Genomic DNA, 19,715 nt, shown 5'->3' with positions numbered 1-19,715 from the left:
GCATCACCCCAGTCCTTGCGTCAGCTGCTGTCTGTAACAGTGCTCCCATCTGACTGGCTACCTTGAAGAAGATAGAGTTCTAGTTCCCATGGCAGATTGATCATCACTAGATTAGCAATTCTAACTTTCATCAATTTGGATAATTTATCTGGCAGCTCTATTTATTTGTAATAAAGAATTATCTATATCTTTTGATTCAATATTATTTCTCAGGTGCTGAACTTAGTAAAAACGTAGGTCATTATCTTTCTAATCAAGTGAAGTTACAGTTTTCACTTAAAATGAGGTTTTGTGGACCGGGTGCGGTGGCTCACGCCTGTAATCCCAGCACTTTGGGAGGCCGAAGCTGGTGGATCATGAGGTCAGGAGTTCAAGACCAGCCTGGCCAAGATGGCGAAACCCTGTCTCTACTAAAAATACAAAAAGATTAGCCAGGTGTGGTGGTGGGCGCCTGTAATCCCAGCTACTCAGGAGACTAAGGCAGAGAATTGCTTGAACCTGGCAGGCGGAGGATGTGGTGAGCCGAGATTGTGCCACTGTACTCCAGCCTGGGTGACAGAGTGAGACTCTGTCTCAAAAAAAAAAAAAAAAAGAGTTTTTGTGTACATTATTTAAATAAGAACCACCTTTCCAAGTAACAAATGAAAGCTTTTTTTTTTCTTCTTTTCAGAGACCTCTTGATACAAACAATAGAAAATTGTGGCTTTCAGTACCAAGAGTTTCTATTATCTCCAACCTCTGTAGGTACCACAGTTATAAATGCTTACATAAATTATAATTTAAAGGCTTTTTTTCTCAAAGGAAATTTGATTCAATAAGCAGAATGGCTTTATTTTGGATAATATTATAGGTAAACTCTGAAAATAGTTTAGATTATGGGTCTTCCTTCCCAAAGAGTTGAGTGCATGCATATAAATTCATTCACACATATTTCATGAAAAAAATTATATAGCTTGAAAGAGAGACTATATTTTTCTTTTAGAGAGCAAAGGATAGCATATTTTAAAATATGTCAAGTTTGGTATTTCCAAACTCGGTGTTAATAATGTTAATAATTAATAATGTTAATGTTTCAAAATAATCCAAAATAGAAAACAAAACAAACATGTAGTAACTTTCTAATTACTGCTTTGGGGACATAACATTAAGTTGAAAACACTGCTTCCATTTCATGGGTAAGAAATTTAAATAATTGATCATAATAAGACAAGTTATTTGACAGATTTGAATTTTGCAAGTGTTGCTGTCAGCTTTTTATTGTTCTTGTTAGTTTCTTGTGATCTTTAGTCATATTATATTGTTCTTTGCCCAGAAATTAATAGAAAACCCATTATAAAAATTCAAGATACAAGCTGTGGAAATTGGCAACATATTTGATTTCTTTAAATTTATTTCATATTTATTGCCTTTTAGTTTGTAAAGCATAGTGAATCATCCTTTTTAACAAAATGAGGTAATAAATAGCCAAGAATAGCTATATTTGAATTTTTAAATTATTACTATATTATCAATAATGAATGTAAAAATATCTATAGTATGTCTTAGCTGGGAAATATAAAATGGAAGTGACTTGTAGATATATTTGTCAGCTTCAATCTTTAACTCATTCAAATAAAAGTACAAAGTAGCAGCTTAATAGTTTAGAATATACTACAATGGAGTCTTCTCCAAATCCGTAGCAAATTTTCTCTGGTAGAAGCTAAGTGTAGACTCGTATGAGTTTTTTGTTGTTGTTGTTTAACTTGTTGCTAAAGTTAGTACCGCTCTCTTTAATTTTCTAGAGTAACTAACTGCTTTGCTTTGCTTACAGCTTGGCATTCCAAATTCAAGGCTTCGGTATTTTCTTATTGCAAAGCTTCAGTCTGAACCATTACCTTTTCAAGCCCCTGGTCAGGTATTATTATTGGAATTTTATTATGAGTGTTATGACTTATTTATTGTAAATATATATTAGTCTGCTAATTTATTTTCAAGAACTACTTTGTGTAAGTGTCTCTGTGTCCTATGGAATCTAAAGTATAGACCATGCCCTAGGTCCCTCTTCAAGGCCATTTTCCTCTTGCCACTTTTATTGGTTTAAACAAAACAAAAACAAAACAAAACAAATTTTCTTTTCCTCATTGGAAAACAAATGAGTTAAAAAACTTATCATTAGTATTGTGATCTTCCTTCCCCCATAAGTTCCCTTTTGACTGTTGACTGTTTTGCATTTATCATTTTATCTTTCTCATAGAAGCCATTGGTGACTTTTGATAAAATTTAATATTTTATCTTAAAAGTGGCTTACAAGTATTTTAACACATTGGTTGCATTTTCTTTAAAGCCAATGCTATTTAGCTTAATTGATTAAAATATAGTAATGATTAGTACAAGCTAGAATAAAATGCTCAATTGCTACAGATAGAATCTCTAATTATGTCAGCAGTTTTACATGCTTAGGTCAAAAAACAGGGATGGATAACTGAGTTTCGGCGTTTCAGTGAAACTCTCCTTAACTTTCATAGGAAAGGACACAAAAGTCATGTCTACTAATAAGGGATTGGTAGTGTCACCTCAATCCCCTTATCACATAATACTAATATTGCTCCCTTTCCATAGTGGCCAATTCCAAATGTAGAGTTAATGCACCTTATACATTGTATTAAGTTAATATTAATTTTATACATTGACTTCAAAGACTTCATCATTAAAAATTCCTGGAACGGTTTTCCTTTTACAAAATAGGACTTTATACATGGTTATATGTTTTGCAGAAGCAAGTTTTTCCCATGGGACTCATGAGTAGAAATAACCTTTCACAGTGAAAAGCGCTTTTCTTTTTTTAATTGCTAGTTTTCCTTTAGATCATAGCTATGTTTCGGTTTTTCCTTTTTAATGAAGGAGTATGGCAAAACTTGATCCAAAACACGTTTTCTGGAAATATTAGTGTTGCTTTCTAAACTTCTTTTCCAAATAGGATACAAGTATGATTTATCTATATTCAGTACACTTTCTATTACTTTATTGAATGTTTTTATTAATAAATACTGTAAACACTAATCCATGAAATAAATCATCTGTAGCCTGATGACAATATAGCTGTATGATTAATAACTTGTAATAACTTGTGCAAATACAAGTAAACCACAATTTCTGTCTTTTAATGGCAACCCCATAAAGACTAATGAGGTTTTTTTCATAATGTTGACTGGACATTATTAATTTCTCTTATTTTTAATGAAACTTTTGACAATTTGTTTATTTTTATGTAATGCCAGGTACTGATGCAGTTCCCCAAAATTGAATCTGTACATCCACAAAAATATACAATGGATGTAGAAAATAAAATTCAAGAAAAGAACATTGAACCAAATATTAGCTTTGATAGCAGCACACAGGGTTCTGGAAAAGATGCCATTCTTTTTAAGCTTGAAACTGCAGAAGAAATTCACAGGAAAAATCAACAAGATAGTGATCTCTCTGTGAAAATGCTAAAAGATTTTCTTGAAGATGACACTGACATGAACCAGTATCTTTTACCACCAAAGTCATTGCTGCGATATGCTCTTCTATTGGACATTGTTCAGCCCACTTGTAGAAGGTCCGTGTGCTTTACCAAAGGGTAGGTTTTAAAGATCTATTCATCCTGTATCCAAAATAACCAGGTTTTTAAAAGCTATTGTTTCTTTAAGTTCTTCTAAAAACAAGGAGCATTTTATAAAATGTTTTTGCTAGAATGATGTATTTTCCCTTAATTGCCTGCTTCATGTTCCAATAGAACACAAGTAAAAATTCTGTTTGGCAGAACATTATGTGCACCACCCACAAAAGTGCTCATAAAAGACAATGTCATTTGTTTGGTGACCTTCATAGGAGCTTAAATACCCATAGTGGAAACATGGTTTCTGTAGACTATTACTTGCTAATTCTTTTTTTTTTTTTTTGAGTCGGAGTCTCACTCTGCTGCCCAGGCTGGAGTGCAGTGGCGCCATCTCTGCTCACTGCAAGCTCTGCCTCCCGGGTTCACGCCATTCTCCTGCCTCAGCCTCCCGAGTAGCTGGGACTACAGCTACCACCTCGCCCGGCTAATTTTTTGTATTTTCAGTAGAGATGGGGTGCTAATTCTTTGGCACTTCTGTGGTACATCGTATCTCAAAAGAATTGTGTTCACTCTTATGATCAATGTATAATAAGAAATTAAATTTTAATCTAAAGAAGTAATATTGAGTCATCTGGAGAATATTAGAGTAACTTTTAAATTTAAATTTTATTCAGGTTTTTACATAAGTGATATATGCCCATGGTTCCCCAAAAGATAACTAAGATTGTAAGACTCCATTCCATTTCTATCTCTTGACCATTCAGTTCTTCTCCCCACATACAACCAATGATATCAGTTTACTGTATAATCTTCCAGAGGTATTGTATCTGAAAGTGTATTTAAATATCCATCTATATTTATCCCCCTTTTTAAGTAAATGGCAGGATACTATATATATGCCCCTTTTTTCACTGCACAATATAAATAGAATATTATCGCATATCAGTACTTAAAGGACTTTCTGTTTTCATTGTATAGGTATATTATATAATTTACTGGTTACCTATTCATGAACATTTAGAGGGCTTCCTTTGGGTTATTTCTTGAACATTTAATACATTTCTCACTAATTTTTTTAAACCTAGAAAGGGGAAAATTAGAGCTTTTTAAGAAAAATTTTGGCTGGGCATGGTGGCTCATGTCTGTAATCTCAACACTTTGGGAGGCTGAGGCAGATAGATCACCTGAGGTCAGGAGTTTGAGACTAGCCTGGCCATCATGGTAAAACCCTGTCTCTACTAAAACTACAGAAATTAGCCAGGCATGGTGGTGGGCGCTTGCAATCCCAGCTACTTGGGAGACTGAGGCAGGAGAATCGCTTGAATCTGGGGGGCAATGGTTGCAGTGAGCTGAGATCACACCACTGCACTACAGCCTGGATGACAGAGTGAGACTCTGTCTCAAACAAAAAGAAAAATTTTGCCAAGGATCTCTGTCTCTGCTTTCTGAATGCTACTCAACCTCATTTGATAGGTAGTTGTATGATTTGTCAATTCAGGCTTTCTGTTCTTACCTTCTAGCTAGCTATTAATATCTTGTATGATATCCTGTACCCCAATATAACCATACCAGACTCATTCTGACTTTATTATACTCTGCCCTTGTACTTCAGGGGAAAGAGTTTATTGCTTTCCATTACCTTGAAAGACTTCACTGGGCTTTTGTCAATTACCAAGTTCAATAGGTTCTGTTTAGGACTCTCATAAAATAAGACTTAGCAATTTTGTAATAAACAACCTTGAAATTCTTTTCTAATTATACAGATGACATAAAAGAAGGCTGATTGTAAAATTTATTTTGGTATAGATACTATGTGTATATACACACATATTTATATGTGTAATATATATGAAAAAGACAGTTTGAAAAAAATTGTTTTTTTCCTGGTTTGACTTTTTCCCTCTAATTCTTATTTTAAACTGTTTTATTTGTAAAAAAGAAATAATGCTAAAATGTTGAACGGCCAGCTTGGCAATAATCTTAGAGAAAGACATACTGCTAATGACTTGCATTTCTGAAGTGTTTTATATTTTCTGTGTAGTTTTTTTATATAATGGTCTAAGTGATCATAAAATCGTACTGTGTTAAATGACAAGCAGACATAGGCTCAGTGGCACTGTGTTTGCCATGGTGTTAGAGGGCAGGGTGGTGGGTTCCTGAGAGGAAATGATGGTTCAGGCATGATGAAAATGGCAGCAATTTCTTTTCACCTATACAGCATTTGGGTTAATGTGGCAGGGGAGCCACTATTGAATTATATTTGAATATAAAGTGCATCCTTTCCAGTGGTGAACATTCAAGATGGGACAATTAATACAAAGAAATAACAACTTATAGTTCATAATTCAGTGGTGTCTATTCAACTAAAAAAACTGTGCCATGTTTCATTTCTGAGACATTTATTATTTATTATTATCATTTACTTTTTGAGACAGAGTCTCACTCTGTTGCCCAGGCTGGAGTGCAGCAGCATGATCTCGGCTCACTGCAACCTCTGCCTTCCAGGTTGAAGAGATTCTCCTACCTCAGTCTCCTGAGTAGCTGGGATTACAGGCACTTACCACCATGCCTGGGATTTCACCATGTTGGCCAGGCTGACCTCAAACTCCTGACCTCAGGTGGTCCACCAGCCTCGGCCTCCCAAAGTGCTGAGATTACAGGCATTAGCCATTGTGCCCGGCCCATTTCTGAGACATTTAAATGGAACTATCTTATGTCTTTTACCTAGTAATTTTTTACCTACAAATGATATTTATGTGACATTATTCCAGATATTTCAGAAGGATGTAACTGTGTAGATTGATTAATTCATTCAATAAATATTTAAGAAATATAGCATTAACACATACATCAGGTGCTGCATAATAGTTGTGTTGATTTTTCAGATATGGAAGCTACATAGAAGGGACAGGGTCTGTGTTACAGACTGCAGAGGATGTGCAGGTACTACGCATGTTTTAAAACTAAAACACTTTAAAACTTTTAACTAAAATTGTATAATACTTTGAGAACATTAAAATAATTTTATGCATCCAACTGGCCATCAATATATATTTTATTCATTCATATGGATATTCATATATATATTTTATTACTGTTGAATAAATCTTTTTCTTGTTGCTCTACATGAGTATATGCACAAGGAATGTTTTATGTTTTTCTTTTTCTTATTTTTACCTTCTGCTTTTCTTTTATTCCATAAATAGTAAGTTGAAATTCAGCCTACAATAGTTAATGTTCTCTAAAATGTTGTAGAAACATCTTAATATTGGAGCCCTCCTTTGCAGTACACACTATAAACTTCCTTTTAAGGAAAAAAAAAAATCTTAGCAATGTGCTTTATGAATACTTTAGTTGTTAACTCTTCATGTTGTCATGGTTGAATACAAGTCTAATATATAGCAAGTTTTATATTTTTTTGAATACTTTTAAAGTGAGATCACATTATCTTTTATACTGATTCAAACTTTTAACTAATAAAATTTACCCATGGTAAAAATTCTGTTATAGGCAAATGAATGTCTGGATTGAAGAAATTATATTTGCTTAATGTATTTAATCATTTTAAGGAAGTATCTTGATGAAAACAAGTATAAAAATGAAAGTTTTAATGATTCTCCTGTTTTATTGTAAAATCGACTTGGTTGTTTTATCAAGCTTCTTTTGCATTTTTTACTATATTTCTTTTATATTGTCATTTATTGTTTATACTCTTATGATTTTATTTTAAGGGCTCAAAAATGACAGACACCCTGAAAAATATCCTGATCTGTTGAATGTTAACCTTTTTTTCTTTTCAAAGTTTACATTGCCCTTATCGAGCCAGTATGTAGTCTATTGCACAGAGCCAATTTGCCCTGTGCACTTTGCCGCTGTGTGTTAGAGCAGACTGTATGTCCATCGAGTTTAAACTGTCTCACAGCAGAAGATCTTAAATCCAATTGCACATTACTTTTTTAGTTATCTTGGGTATTTTCTTACAGATTGAGAATATCTACAAATCCCTTACCAAGTTGTCACAAGAAGAACAGATAACAAAGCTGTTAATGCTTAAACTGCGATATTTCACTCCTAAAGAAATAGCAAATCTCCTTGGATTTCCTCCAGAGTTCGGTATGTGGGATACATGCAGAATTCAGCTTTCATGTATTAAAACTCTCAAAAATCTTTAGGGACTTGTGTGTCTAGGACTTGCCTCAACAAACGGGCTCAAGAAACCTCTTTCCTTTCCTGATCATGCCTTTATGGCATCTTTCTGCCCTCTTTACCCTCATAACTGCCTCATTCGGTTCTTCCCTGATTCATTCTCCCTCTCACTAGCTCCACTAGTGGGCCACAGAGGTTGGCATGGCTAGAAGGGTCACATTGGCAACTCCTCACCTCTTTCCACAGATGGCTGTGCATAGCATCCCCTTTCCATCTTACTTTCTTTTTCAGAGGTTCTCTCCTAATCACCCCACAGTAGAGCTTGTGAAAGAATGCTTTCGATCACCTTTTTAAAAAAATTAAAAGGCAGTTGAGGGATTATTTTGGAAGGGTGGGGGATGTATTGGTATTTATTCTCCTCAGATACACCTGTGTCAGCTGTGTGGCTCTATCCTTCCCTACAAGGGGTAGGTGGAGAAAGAGGAGGTGGAGAGGCTGTCTAGGAAGGAGCTTTCATAATGGAATGAAAGGGGCACTCAGAAGATGAAATTGACACAGGAGATGAATTGACACAGAATTGAAAGTTTGGGGATCTACAGCAAGGAATCTCAAGAACAAGTGGGAAGATTTAGTTGTAGAGTCAGAAAGTCAAAGACCTAACTTCATTGGCAGTCCAGGAAGTCCAGGGATTGGTGCTCTGAAGAGGTTGTACACACTGCTTTGGCCTTCTCAGAGATGCCCCAGCCCATCTCCCTGATCCCACCACCAGGGCCAGTGCTCTCAGCTCTAAGGAGGCTGTGGGTTTCTCAGGCCTGGGGTGGGCATGCTCCCAGTACCTGGCTGATGGACTGGGAGAAAGATTGACCTCCCTAGCATGCTTCCCTGGCTAGAGAAGGAGGAAGTGTGCTTTTGAGGACTCTGATTGAGAGTTCGAATGCAGAAAAGTCAAACTTTGTTAAGTCCAATACTTTTATAATATTAATATGGCACTATTCCTAAAATAAATAACAGGTTTAATAGATCATGTTTCAAATTCTAAATAAGGGATTTAAGCTGAGGTTTTGGAACACAACTGTTTTGTACATAGGGAACAAACTGCCAATGTAATTTGACTACCCTCTTGGTAATTGGTTCTCTGAGCGTAGTCGCAGCAACCAGGTTTATTTTGTACTCCCTGCCTCTTTCTTGGTGATCTCATTTTTGTACCAAATATCCTGGGGAGTGTTGTTTAAGAGAAACACAAACTTTCCTTGTCGTAGTTTATGTCACAAAATGAGTGAGAGCATTACAAAACAAATAAAGACCTGAGAATTAGACTCAAGAATTCTCATTCCTAGTCTGCTTTCCTAGCTACTATTTTTTTTTCCTTTTTTCAGATAAGCAATTAGACATACTGTTGAAGAGAGAAAAGAGATTAACTATCTAATTAAAACGAATTCCTCAGCTTTATTCCAGTGGTTTTTTGTTTTCAAAGGGCCGTAGTCACTTTGGTAATACTGAACCTTGCTAAGGAGTACAGAGCCCAGAGTCAGACTGAGTGATTTCATATCCCAGCCCCACCTTAACCGTTCCCTTCTTTAGTTTACTTGTCTGTAAAATGAGGATAATCATAACTCCTACTTCATAGGGTTATTGTGATAGTTATATGAGTTAATGTATACAGAATTCTTATATAATATCTGAGACATAATGTAAAATTTGTTTTAGATTTCATTTTTAGAATGAGCCATTTATTTACTTTTGTAATATTTATTTCATAAATGTTTTTCTCATTGTTTTAAAATTTTAAGTGGGTAAAATAGAATTTTTCAAAACTCTCTGAATTATATGTGTAGCACTTAGAAAAACAGCCTTTGAAGTTACTGAACCTCCTTTTGAGATACATGATATGTTTGTGGAGTTGAGCTTACCCTGATGTCACCACTGAGCAGCACCGTGACACAACTGTCCCTGATGTGTGTTTCCAACATTATTGACTCTGGGTCCAAAAATGGGCATTGTTTGAGCTGTTTGTCTACTGGCAATGATGGATCTGCAATGAACGCTGTGTCCTGGTTCTGTGACACCTGGTGGTGTATGTTCTACAGTAGTAGGCTTTTGAAGAAAAACACTAACCTGCCCTTATGGGTGAAAGCTGATATCTTGACCTTGTCCATTCTATATTTCTTTGTTTTTGGGGATTATTATTGTTATTTTTAATGTATCTAAGTTTTTAAAAAGTTGTCTTTTAACTTAAAAAATTATGTCATGTTTTCCACAAGTTGTTAGGTTGGTGCAAAAGTAATTTGCCGTTACTTTCAGTGGCAAAAAGTGCAATTACCTTTGTGCCAACCTAACAGTTTAGATTTAAAGAAATATGCACCGATGCAGACACATACACACGCACACACACATAGATATAATTTGTACAAATCTTACTTGTTTGTTTTCAAACCTTTCTTTCCTTCTGATGTAATTGTAATATTGCAAAAGGTCGTCTCTGGGATAGTCTAAAAGCCTGTTTGTAGGTACATTTATACCTTTGGCTACTTTGAAGTAAATAAGTTTAGATAAGGAATGTGCTTACTAATTTAGAATAGAAACTTTATGATCCTGTTTAATTGCAACAGTAATTGCTGTTATTTTATTGCAGTTAATAAAATGTCAAGTGTCGATGAAGCAATTTTATTGTAACTAATTCTACCTTCCTGTCCTCACAAGTATATGAAATTTTGCTATTCTTTTTTCTTTTTTTTTTTTGAGACGGAGTCTCGCTCTGTTACCCAGGTTAGAGAGTGGCGTGATCTTGGCTCACTGCCAGCTCCACCTCCCAGGTTCACGCCATTCTCCTGCCTCAGCCTCCCAAGTAGCTGGGACTACAGGCGCCCACCACCACCACGCCCAGCTAATTTTTTGTATTTTTAGCAGAGACGGGGTTTCACTGTGTTCGCCAGGATGGTCTCGATCTCTTTTTTTTTTTTTTTTTTTTTTTTTTTTTTTTTTTTTTGAGACGGAGTCTGGCTCTGTCGCCCGGGCTGGAGTGCAGTGGCCGGATCTCAGCTCACTGCAAGCTCCGCCCCCCGGGTTTACGCCATTCTCCTGCCTCAGCCTCCCGAGTAGCTGGGACTACAGGCGCCCGCCGCCTCGCCCGGCTAGTTTTTTGTATTTTTTAGTAGAGACGGGGTTTCACCGTGTTCACCAGGATGGTCTCGATCTCCTGACCTAGTGATCCGCCCGTCTCGGCCTCCCAAAGTGCTGGGATTACAGGCTTGAGCCACCGCGCCCAGCCTCGATCTCTTGACCTCATGATCTGCCCGCCTCGGCCTCCCAAAGTGCTGGGATTACAGGTGTGAGCCACCGCGCCTGGCCAAAATTTTGCTATTCTTAATACTCCTAATTTTTAAAAAAATTTTCCTAAGTTATTTTTCCTTTATTTCTTTGCTTTGCCAGAGTATGCTGAATGTGAAATCCTGACATTATAACTAACATTATAGTGCACACTCTTGTACATGGACAGTCTTTCATGCTGATATTTGCAAAGCCTTCTTCCAGCGTATGAGGGATCCATGGGCCTTTTTGTTTTAAGAAAGGAGTATAGCAAATGGAAGTCCAACATGAGAAAGGCAATTTGTGGAAGCAGAGTGTAAAAACAACCGTGGGGGACTCGTATCCAGAATATGTAAAGGACTCTTACAATTCAACAATTATAAAAAGAGAAATCCAATTTTAAAATGGGCAAGGATTTGAGTCAATATTTCTCCAAAAAGGATAGATAAATGGCCAATAAGCACATTAAAAATATGTTACTTAGTTATTAGGGAAATGTAAATCAAATCACAATATGATATTATTTCATACTCATTAGGATGGCTAAAATAGAAAAGACAAACAATAATAGTACTGATGAAGATGTGGAGATATTGGAACCCTCATACACTGCTGGATGTGAATGTAAAATGGTGCAGCTGCTTTGAAGAACATCTAACGGTTCCTCAAACATTAAACATAGACTTACTGTGTGACCCAGCAATTTCACCCCTATGTATATATCCAAGAGAATTGAAAATATATGTCTATACAAAAACATACGCGAATGTTCATAACAGCATTATTGTCAACAGCCAAAAAAGTAGAAACAATCCAAATGTCTTTGAATGAATGAATGAAAAAATGAAATGTGGTAAATCTATACAATAGAATATTATTCACCCACAACAAGGAATGAGGTGTTAGTACATGCTATGACATGAATGAACCTTTAAAACATGTTCAGTGAGGCCGGGCGCGGTGGCTCAAGCCTGTAATCCCAGCACTTTGGGAGGCCGAGACGGGCGGATCACGAGGTCAGGAGATCGAGACCATCCTGGCTAACCCGGTGAAACCCCGTCTCTACTAAAAAATACAAAAAACTAGCTGGGCGTGGTGGCGGGCGCCTGTAGTCCCAGCTACTCGGGAGGCTGAGGCAGGAGAATGGCATAAACCCGGGAGGCGGAGCTTGCAGTGAGCTGAGATCCGGCCACTGCACTCCAGCCTGGGTGACAGAGCGAGACTCCGTCTCAAAAAAAAAAAAAAAAAAAAAAAAAACATGTTCAGTGAAAGAAACCAGACACAAAAAACAACATATTTTAAGGCTCAATTCATATGAAACAGAAAGTAGATTAATGGTTGGGGGCATGGAGGTAATAGGGAGTGACTGCTAATAGGTACTAAATATTTTTTTGAAGTAATGAAAATATTCTGGAATTAGACAATGGAGATGTTTGAAAAACTCAGTGACTATACTAACAACCTCTTAATCGTACACTTTAAGTGTGTGATTTTTATGCTATGCAAATTATATCCTTAAAATGATTATTAAAGAAAGAACTGTGAAATAATGGCAGCCATAGCTTTTTTAAAAGTGCACTAATACGTGGATTTCTCTGAGTTCTGTGGATATTTTATGTGTACGTGTGTGTGTGCTGAGCATAACATATAATGTGATATGTTGCTATCTCACTGTGTAGGCAGTATAATGTTATAGAATATTTTTGGCTCCAAATTCTCTTTTGTTAATAAAACTTCATGGAGACCTTAGTGATTTATTTATGAAATGACCGCTGTGCCCTTACTAAAGGATACATCCTTTCATCTCTGGAAATTGTGATTACAAATGATTTCTTTAAATTGTTCTTTGTCTTTTCTAGGATTTCCTGAGAAGATAACAGTGAAACAGCGTTATCGCCTACTTGGAAATAGTCTCAACGTGCATGTAGTAGCTAAACTAATCAAAATCCTATGTGAATAGTTTCGAAATAACTGTGAAAGATGGTCATATGATATTCCTTCATTTTTGGAGAGTAATTCTGAAATTCTATTTTGGACTAATTCTGGTGGAATTTAGCTAAATTATTTTAATCTGTCTTTAATAAGAAATTTGGATTTTATAAAAAAATCCACTTGTTTCTTCAAATTTGTATTACTGTATTTTATAAAATACAAACTATTGGTATGCTTTATGGAGAGTATATTTGCATATGAAACTGGTAAATATATATGTGAAATATTCTTTTTAAAATGATTTCATAAACAAATCAAGGAGCACTAGAATTTTAGTGTCTACATGAGTATCTTGTGCAGTGTCATAACAGGCATATTTTTATGTTAATTAAAGAAGTTTTTTATTTCTAATTTTAAAATAATGATTCTAATTCTAGCCCATTGAATGTTTTATTTAATTTCCAATCCTGTAAACACTTCTTTATTTCATCTAAACAAATGCATATGATACGTAAACCAAATTATCATTATTCAATTTATACAGCAGTCTGAAGATTATGTCAGGAAAAACAATCCTAAATGTTTGATTATCTCTCCATCAAGTGGTACAGAAACTGTTGGTGCACATTATCTACATTTTCCTCAGTCTGTCTGAAGGACAAAACTCATTTTTCCTTCTTCATTTTGTATGTACTTTCCTTTAGTTTGCTATTATCAAATCTTGTTTTTGTCTTCTCAGCTTCTGAGTTGAATTTGCCTTTGCACGCTGAGGAATGTAGCATGGCATTAAGATTTCAGAGAGGAAGCTGCCCTCTGATCCCGTGCCATATGACACTACTGCCCTTCCCCCAATTGTTCTTTATTGTGGCAACATACACTCTGAATTAACTTTTATGACTTTTAACTTTCTCTGTCTCTCTTCCTCAGTAGACCTCTTGGAATTAGGGTTTCTAATCAAACTAAGTCTTGTATCATAAATTCTGTGGTTTGTGATAAAAGCAAGTGACAAAGAGAAGAGAGATGAAAAGAAACAAGTCCAGAAATCGTATTACAAGATTTTAATTCAAATTTTTCTTCTTAAAAATCAACTATTTTGAGGTGGATAAATTGGAAGTTTGTGCGTTGCTTGTGGGAACGTAAAATGGTTCAGCTGCTGTTGGAAAACAGTATGGAGGTTTGTCACAAAATTCAACATAGAATTACCCTATGATTCAGCGATTCCACCTCTGGCTATAGACCCAAAAGAATTGAAAGCAGAGACTTGAACAGATATTTGTACACCAGTGTTTATAACACCATTATTCACAGTAGCCAAAAGGTAGAAGCAGCCCAAGTGTCCTCCCATTCACCCTTGAATGGTTGCATGAAATGTGTTCCGTGCATGCAGTGGAATGGTACCAACCTTCAACAGGAAGGAAATTCTGACATATGCGGTGACACAGATGAACCTTGAGTACCTTACGCGAAGTGAAATAAGCCACTCTGTGGGAAGGGAGAATGGGTAGTTAGTGCTTACTGGGTACAAAGTTTCTGTTTGGGGTGATGAGAAAGTTTTGGAGGTGGATGAGGAGGATGATTGCACAACAATGTGAATACTTAATGCCACTGCAACTGTATATTTAAAAATAGTTAAAATGATAAATTTTATATTATGTATATTTTACTGCAATTGAAAAAAATCATAGTCTATTACCAATTTTTCTCATAGATAAATATGAATATAGGGAAGCTATAAGCCAGCCCATATACAGAAATTATCACTATCTACATTTTTCATATGTGTTCAAAGACAGAGCCTATTACAAGTCTCATAAATTTCAGTAAACAATCAGAAATTATTTTGGCACACTTTCATGTAGGTTCTCTTCACTGCTGAAAGATTCTAAATAAAATGGTTTAGAGTTTTACTGTAACTCTATGAATAATTATGCTATAATTATAGTATCCTACATTCGGTTGAGCAACATTATGCAAAATAAGTGTCAAGTTACTGTTCACCAACTATAAACACTTGAAAGGCCTGTAGAGACATTTGCTTACAAACTGGAAGACAGAAGGTAGCTTTGTGGAATTTTTAAATTATGGAAGTGTATTCACAGAAGACGGTGATTCTTGCCCTTAATTCATAATTGAAAATATACAGTAACAAGCATAAAATTCACATCTTAATGAAGATGTATCTACCAGTGTCATTCAATTAGCAGATGTATATGTATGCATAATTAATTTGGAAAATGTTATTTTATGGAATATCTGCTATATGCTTTTGGTAATAATGCTATATATAAAATTTGCACTGGAAATTCTTTTTCCTGATATTTGGACTTGTACGTTTATTCAGATATTGGAAAACATAGCTTCTCATTTTCAAGAGAATAATGTGTAATTCAATCTTCACCATACCTAACAGTAAACTGATTTTTCATTCCCCTTTTCCCATCATTCCTGCTCTTTTAAATGGCTTACCAGATAATTCTAAGGTATTTATTACCCTGCTTCATATTTTTAGTATGTCTTCAGGATCCAAAACTAATTCTAAAAGATGATCAGATCATTTAATGTAAACAAAATGAGTCATAATTGGAAAATGATTTTGAAGAGGTGGGTAGTCATTATAGGAGGGGTCAGAGCCTGACAATCCTCAGTGGCAGGCAAGAAAGAGGAATGACAGCATCACCTTCATAGAGGACCCTGGACATGGTGTTCTGGCTATTAAATCAGACCTGCACCACGGGCACTGCCCTGTGCCTGGAAAGGTGAGAAAATGCCTCCAACCTTCAGCCAACTTTTCTTCCTCAAAAAGTAGAGCCTTCTACAGAGGCAAAAATGGTAGTTGAAATTGTGAACAGTGAGGGTCCGCACAGCACTTTTTTAGAAATTTGAGGGTAAACTGTTGCTTGAAATGATCCAACTTTTCAAAGAGGTAAAGTTATTTAGTAGAGAGGCTTTTAAGTTGCCCTGAAAAGCTGTTTTGCTACCATGTGGGATGTAAAGTTGGATGGAGTTAGAGGTGAGTGCAGGCAATTCAACGCATTGGTAGGGGTGGAATTCCTCAGCAGAAATCACCATCTGGGTTTTGCTCCCATCTCAACCTAGTTCAGGTCTAGAGTGATTAAGTTGGAGACTTCTGAGGAGAGAGAAATGAACTAAAGATAAATAAAACTGATTTAATTTTAGCTATAGCAGAACAGAACAAAGAAGCAACCACATTTCATCTAACATCAAGCACCTACTAAAGGATGCATTCTGCAGGCCAACTGTGTCCGCATCCAAACCAAAGTCACTGTGGTTGCTCTTTTGCTTTAATAAGAGTTTAGAAACAAGACGTTTCTAAATAAGCCAAGATAACACAATAAGGACCAAGTTTTAATCCCACATATACAAAAAGATTAAAGTGAGTTTTCCTGAATTGCTTATGTTATGAACAGAAGGTTACCTTGTCATAATTTGGCCTTCGGCTTGAAATTCTGACTCTTTTAGGCCACCAGTTATGACACTGACTTAGTAATAGCTTTGGACTTTGAAATTGAGTGAGGGTCATATAGCGTCAGCAGTTTTCTTGTAGCCTGTGATTGCACTGAGATATAATTTTTAAAGACGTGGCCTTTGGACCTCTGTCTACTAGTTAATCTCTCCCATCTACCATTCAAATGTGCTATATACAACTATCATATCAACTTCTTAGCAAGCACTTTTCTGGTCCTCCATCACACCCAGATGTCTAGTTATGCCTTTCATTTGAGAGTTTCCCCTTTTTTTTTTTTTTTTTTTTTTTTTGAGATGGAGTCTCACTCTGTTGCCCAGGCTGGAGTGCAGTGGTGTGATCTCAGCTCACTGCAACCTCCCCCTCCTGGGTTAAAGTGATTTTCCTGCCTCAGCCTCCTTAGTAGCTGGGATTACAGGCGCGTGCCACCACACCTAGCTAATTTTTGTATTAGTAGAGATGAGGTTTCACCATGTTGGCCAGGCTGGTCTCAAACACCTGACCTCAAGTTAATCCACCCACCTTGGCTTCCCAAAGTGCTGGGTATTACAGGCATGAGCCACCATGCCCAGCCTCCCTTTGCATATCTTTTAAAAAGGTATTAAGCATCTTGCACATGTTCTTTGGTTTCAGTTTGCATGAGTCAACCTGTCTGCATCATTTTCCCTGTCACTATTTCTTGTCTTTGATGGTAAAATTTTAAAGCTTCAATTTTTTTAAAAAAAAGTCTTTTTTGTTGTTGTTTCTATCTTCCGTTTCCTTCTTTAGACTGTCTAGGAACATTTTAAGGTACTCATGCTCTTCAAAATCTTACACAATCAAGATCCAAACTCCATCACCATTCGTGTCTTAGCTTGTGAATTTCTTTCTTTTTAAATAAAGTTGTTCAACAAATATGAGCATGTGCAACGAGCTGTTTTGGCTTTGTATTCCCCAAGTTCTCATATAAATTGGCTTTATATTTACCATAGATTCTGAGTCTTGCTTTCCGCCACATCCAGCACTTACTGAAGTCTCCCTCAAGTACACCACACTTGACTCCTAAAGCTTCCAAAATCTCATTTTTCCTATAAATATGAGACTGGAAATTTTCACAAAAACTAGAAGATAGGAATTGAGTTCTCCCATAGAAGAACTCTCCTCTGAATAACCCTAGGGTTTTTCACTTCTTTGCTTGTACCTAAGCATGGCTTCAGTGTTTACTTCAAATATTTGCTGTGTATTTTGTTTGCATTTTGATTTCTGTTTTTGTCAGGACAGATTGAAATTATAAGAGTGTACACAGAGAACATGTTTGTTTAGCTAAATTAGCACTATAATCAGATGAGATCACCTAGAGGGTCAGAGGATGAGAGTGAAAGAAAGAGAAAGAGAAGAGCAGAGGCTTGGAGCTGACTTATCTGAAGATTCAATCCTCAGGTCTCTTTCTACCCTTCACTTTTCAAGACACTTTTCTCAGAGATGCTCACCCTTTCCTACAACTTCAGCCATTTTGCCAGTGACACCCAGATGACTCTAAATCTGCTGTTTTCCTAAGCCCTATTCTAGAATCTTCATGCTGGTACATTTTTAACTTGGATATCTTGCTATTCAAGTTGTATCAAATTTGCATCAAATTTAGCATGTTTGCAGCCTCAGCACTCTCCATTCTATAGTCAGTTCCACTTTAATATTTATGGTATGGTTAGTCTCCAAATCTTCCAAGTTCAAGCCTCATAACCAAAGATCGTCTTCACCTTCCTTCTCACTCTGCATTCCATTGGTCAGCTTCTGTTAAAACAGCCTTCCTAAGGCAGGTCTTCTCTGAACCATCATCTATTTTTAGGAAATCTTATAAAAAGTCACTGAGATTTAAGAACACCCACACATATATTTGCAATCATATTTGTGTGGTTGGTTAAACATGTCAACATTTAACAGATTTGAGCCTTCTAAATTTAATCTAGCATGAATGTCGTTTTTACTAAAATATTTGCTATTTTACTCACTTAGCTGGTTCCTTACACAAGTCCAGTTAAATTTCACATATGGAAAAATGATTGAAAACACCTAATGGAATGCGATACTCCTTGTGTAGTAGAAATGAGTTGAGTTTCATATTTGAGAGCCGATCCTATGAATGAATAGACAATAAACTGAATAGTTGTTATGATCTGGGTTTTAAAAATGGAAAATGTTTCATGTTTTACAGAATGTAAATGTCCACAAGGGCAGAGATTGTTAAGACATTTTTTCCCCCAGTGACTTAAAACAGTACTGGCACGTAGTAAGCACTCAATAAATATTTGTTGAATGAGTGAATATAGGAACCATACTGGAATCGATATTGAAGCTACATAGAAAGCATCACACTGCAGAGTTCAAACAGTGTCTTTAAGTTGTTCTCTTTAAAACTATTTAATTTGTCTGTTACTGCCACTTCTTCTGTGCCCAGAGGAACAGCCAAAGTTACTCAAGTCCGGAAGACAAGATTTAAAAATAATTCTGGGGTAGGCTTTTGGCTTTTGGAAAGTAGTGCAAATAAAATTTTTTGAAATACTGTATTCTGACTTCTGGTCTTGACAAGAGAGTGTAGATTTATTTCTCCCTGCTTCTCCCTGAAAAGTACAGTTATAAACTCTGGGTAAGTATAATTATAAAATAATGCAAGAGGAATCAGAAGGAGAATTCTGAAAGGCGGGAACAGGAAGACACACTGGCGAGGGACCCCAAGACTAGAGGAACAACATGGTTCCAAGACATCTGACCCCTCACCCAACAGAGGAAGGTTACCCAGGCTTGGTGTTTCCCGACCTACAACCTAACAACAGAAGGCAGCCCAGAGAGGCTCATTCCTGCAGAAGAGGGAACTGAAGTCTAGTCAGTAATACCAGATGAGTCTGGCTCTACCAGCACGGGGGATATATCAGGAACCCCACTGACAAACATCCAGACCTGAGACTTGTATATTGTGCTGAGAGATGAGCACCCAGGGGCCTCTGGCCAAAAGCATCTAACCCAGGAAGATTTTTTGTTACCCTGAGCCAGAGACTCCCTTCTCCCAGAGGTACCATGGGACCCGGCTTGGGGGAAAATCCTTCTTTCCCTAAAGTAGCATCATGAAGGACCATTCGGGAGCCCCAGCAGCACCAGATAAACCAAGCAGACCAAAATAACACTGCAAAGGCTTTAAAAACTAAATTACCATTGGAGTCATAGCCCACAAAAACTAAGCTTGCATGCTAAACATAAATGGAGTGACTGCCCACTAAAAATAAAATATTAAAA

At 36.4% G+C, this 19,715-nt stretch overlaps 1 protein-coding gene across 18 annotated transcripts in view; it reads left to right on the top strand.

Annotated features, from left to right (window-relative positions):
* The window catches only part of TRDMT1 (tRNA aspartic acid methyltransferase 1), a 60,662-nt gene extending 43,251 nt beyond the window's left edge, over nt 1-17,411 (top strand). For 11 of the 18 annotated variants that reach the window (XM_045399639.3, XM_065520383.2, XM_045399637.3 and 8 more), the window contains 6 exons: nt 671-740; nt 1,811-1,894; nt 3,258-3,601; nt 6,466-6,523; nt 7,564-7,693; nt 12,892-15,406. In XM_045399639.3, the coding sequence (XP_045255574.2) occupies nt 671-740; nt 1,811-1,894; nt 3,258-3,601; nt 6,466-6,523; nt 7,564-7,693; nt 12,892-12,992 (787 nt within the window). In that variant the 3' untranslated portion in view covers nt 12,993-15,406. Of the gene's footprint in view, nt 1-670; nt 741-1,810; nt 1,895-3,257; nt 3,602-6,465; nt 6,524-7,563; nt 7,694-12,891 lie in introns of all 18 variants that reach the window. The other 7 variants (XM_074001148.1, XM_045399635.3, XM_005564726.5 and 4 more) reach the window with 3 other exon arrangements.
* The last annotated feature ends 2,304 nt before the right edge of the window (nt 17,412-19,715 follow it).

This window comes from Macaca fascicularis, chromosome 9 (assembly GCF_037993035.2).
Source record: "Macaca fascicularis isolate 582-1 chromosome 9, T2T-MFA8v1.1".
Lineage (NCBI taxonomy): Eukaryota > Metazoa > Chordata > Mammalia > Primates > Cercopithecidae > Macaca > Macaca fascicularis.
This window is presented reverse-complemented; position numbering and strand designations above follow the sequence as displayed.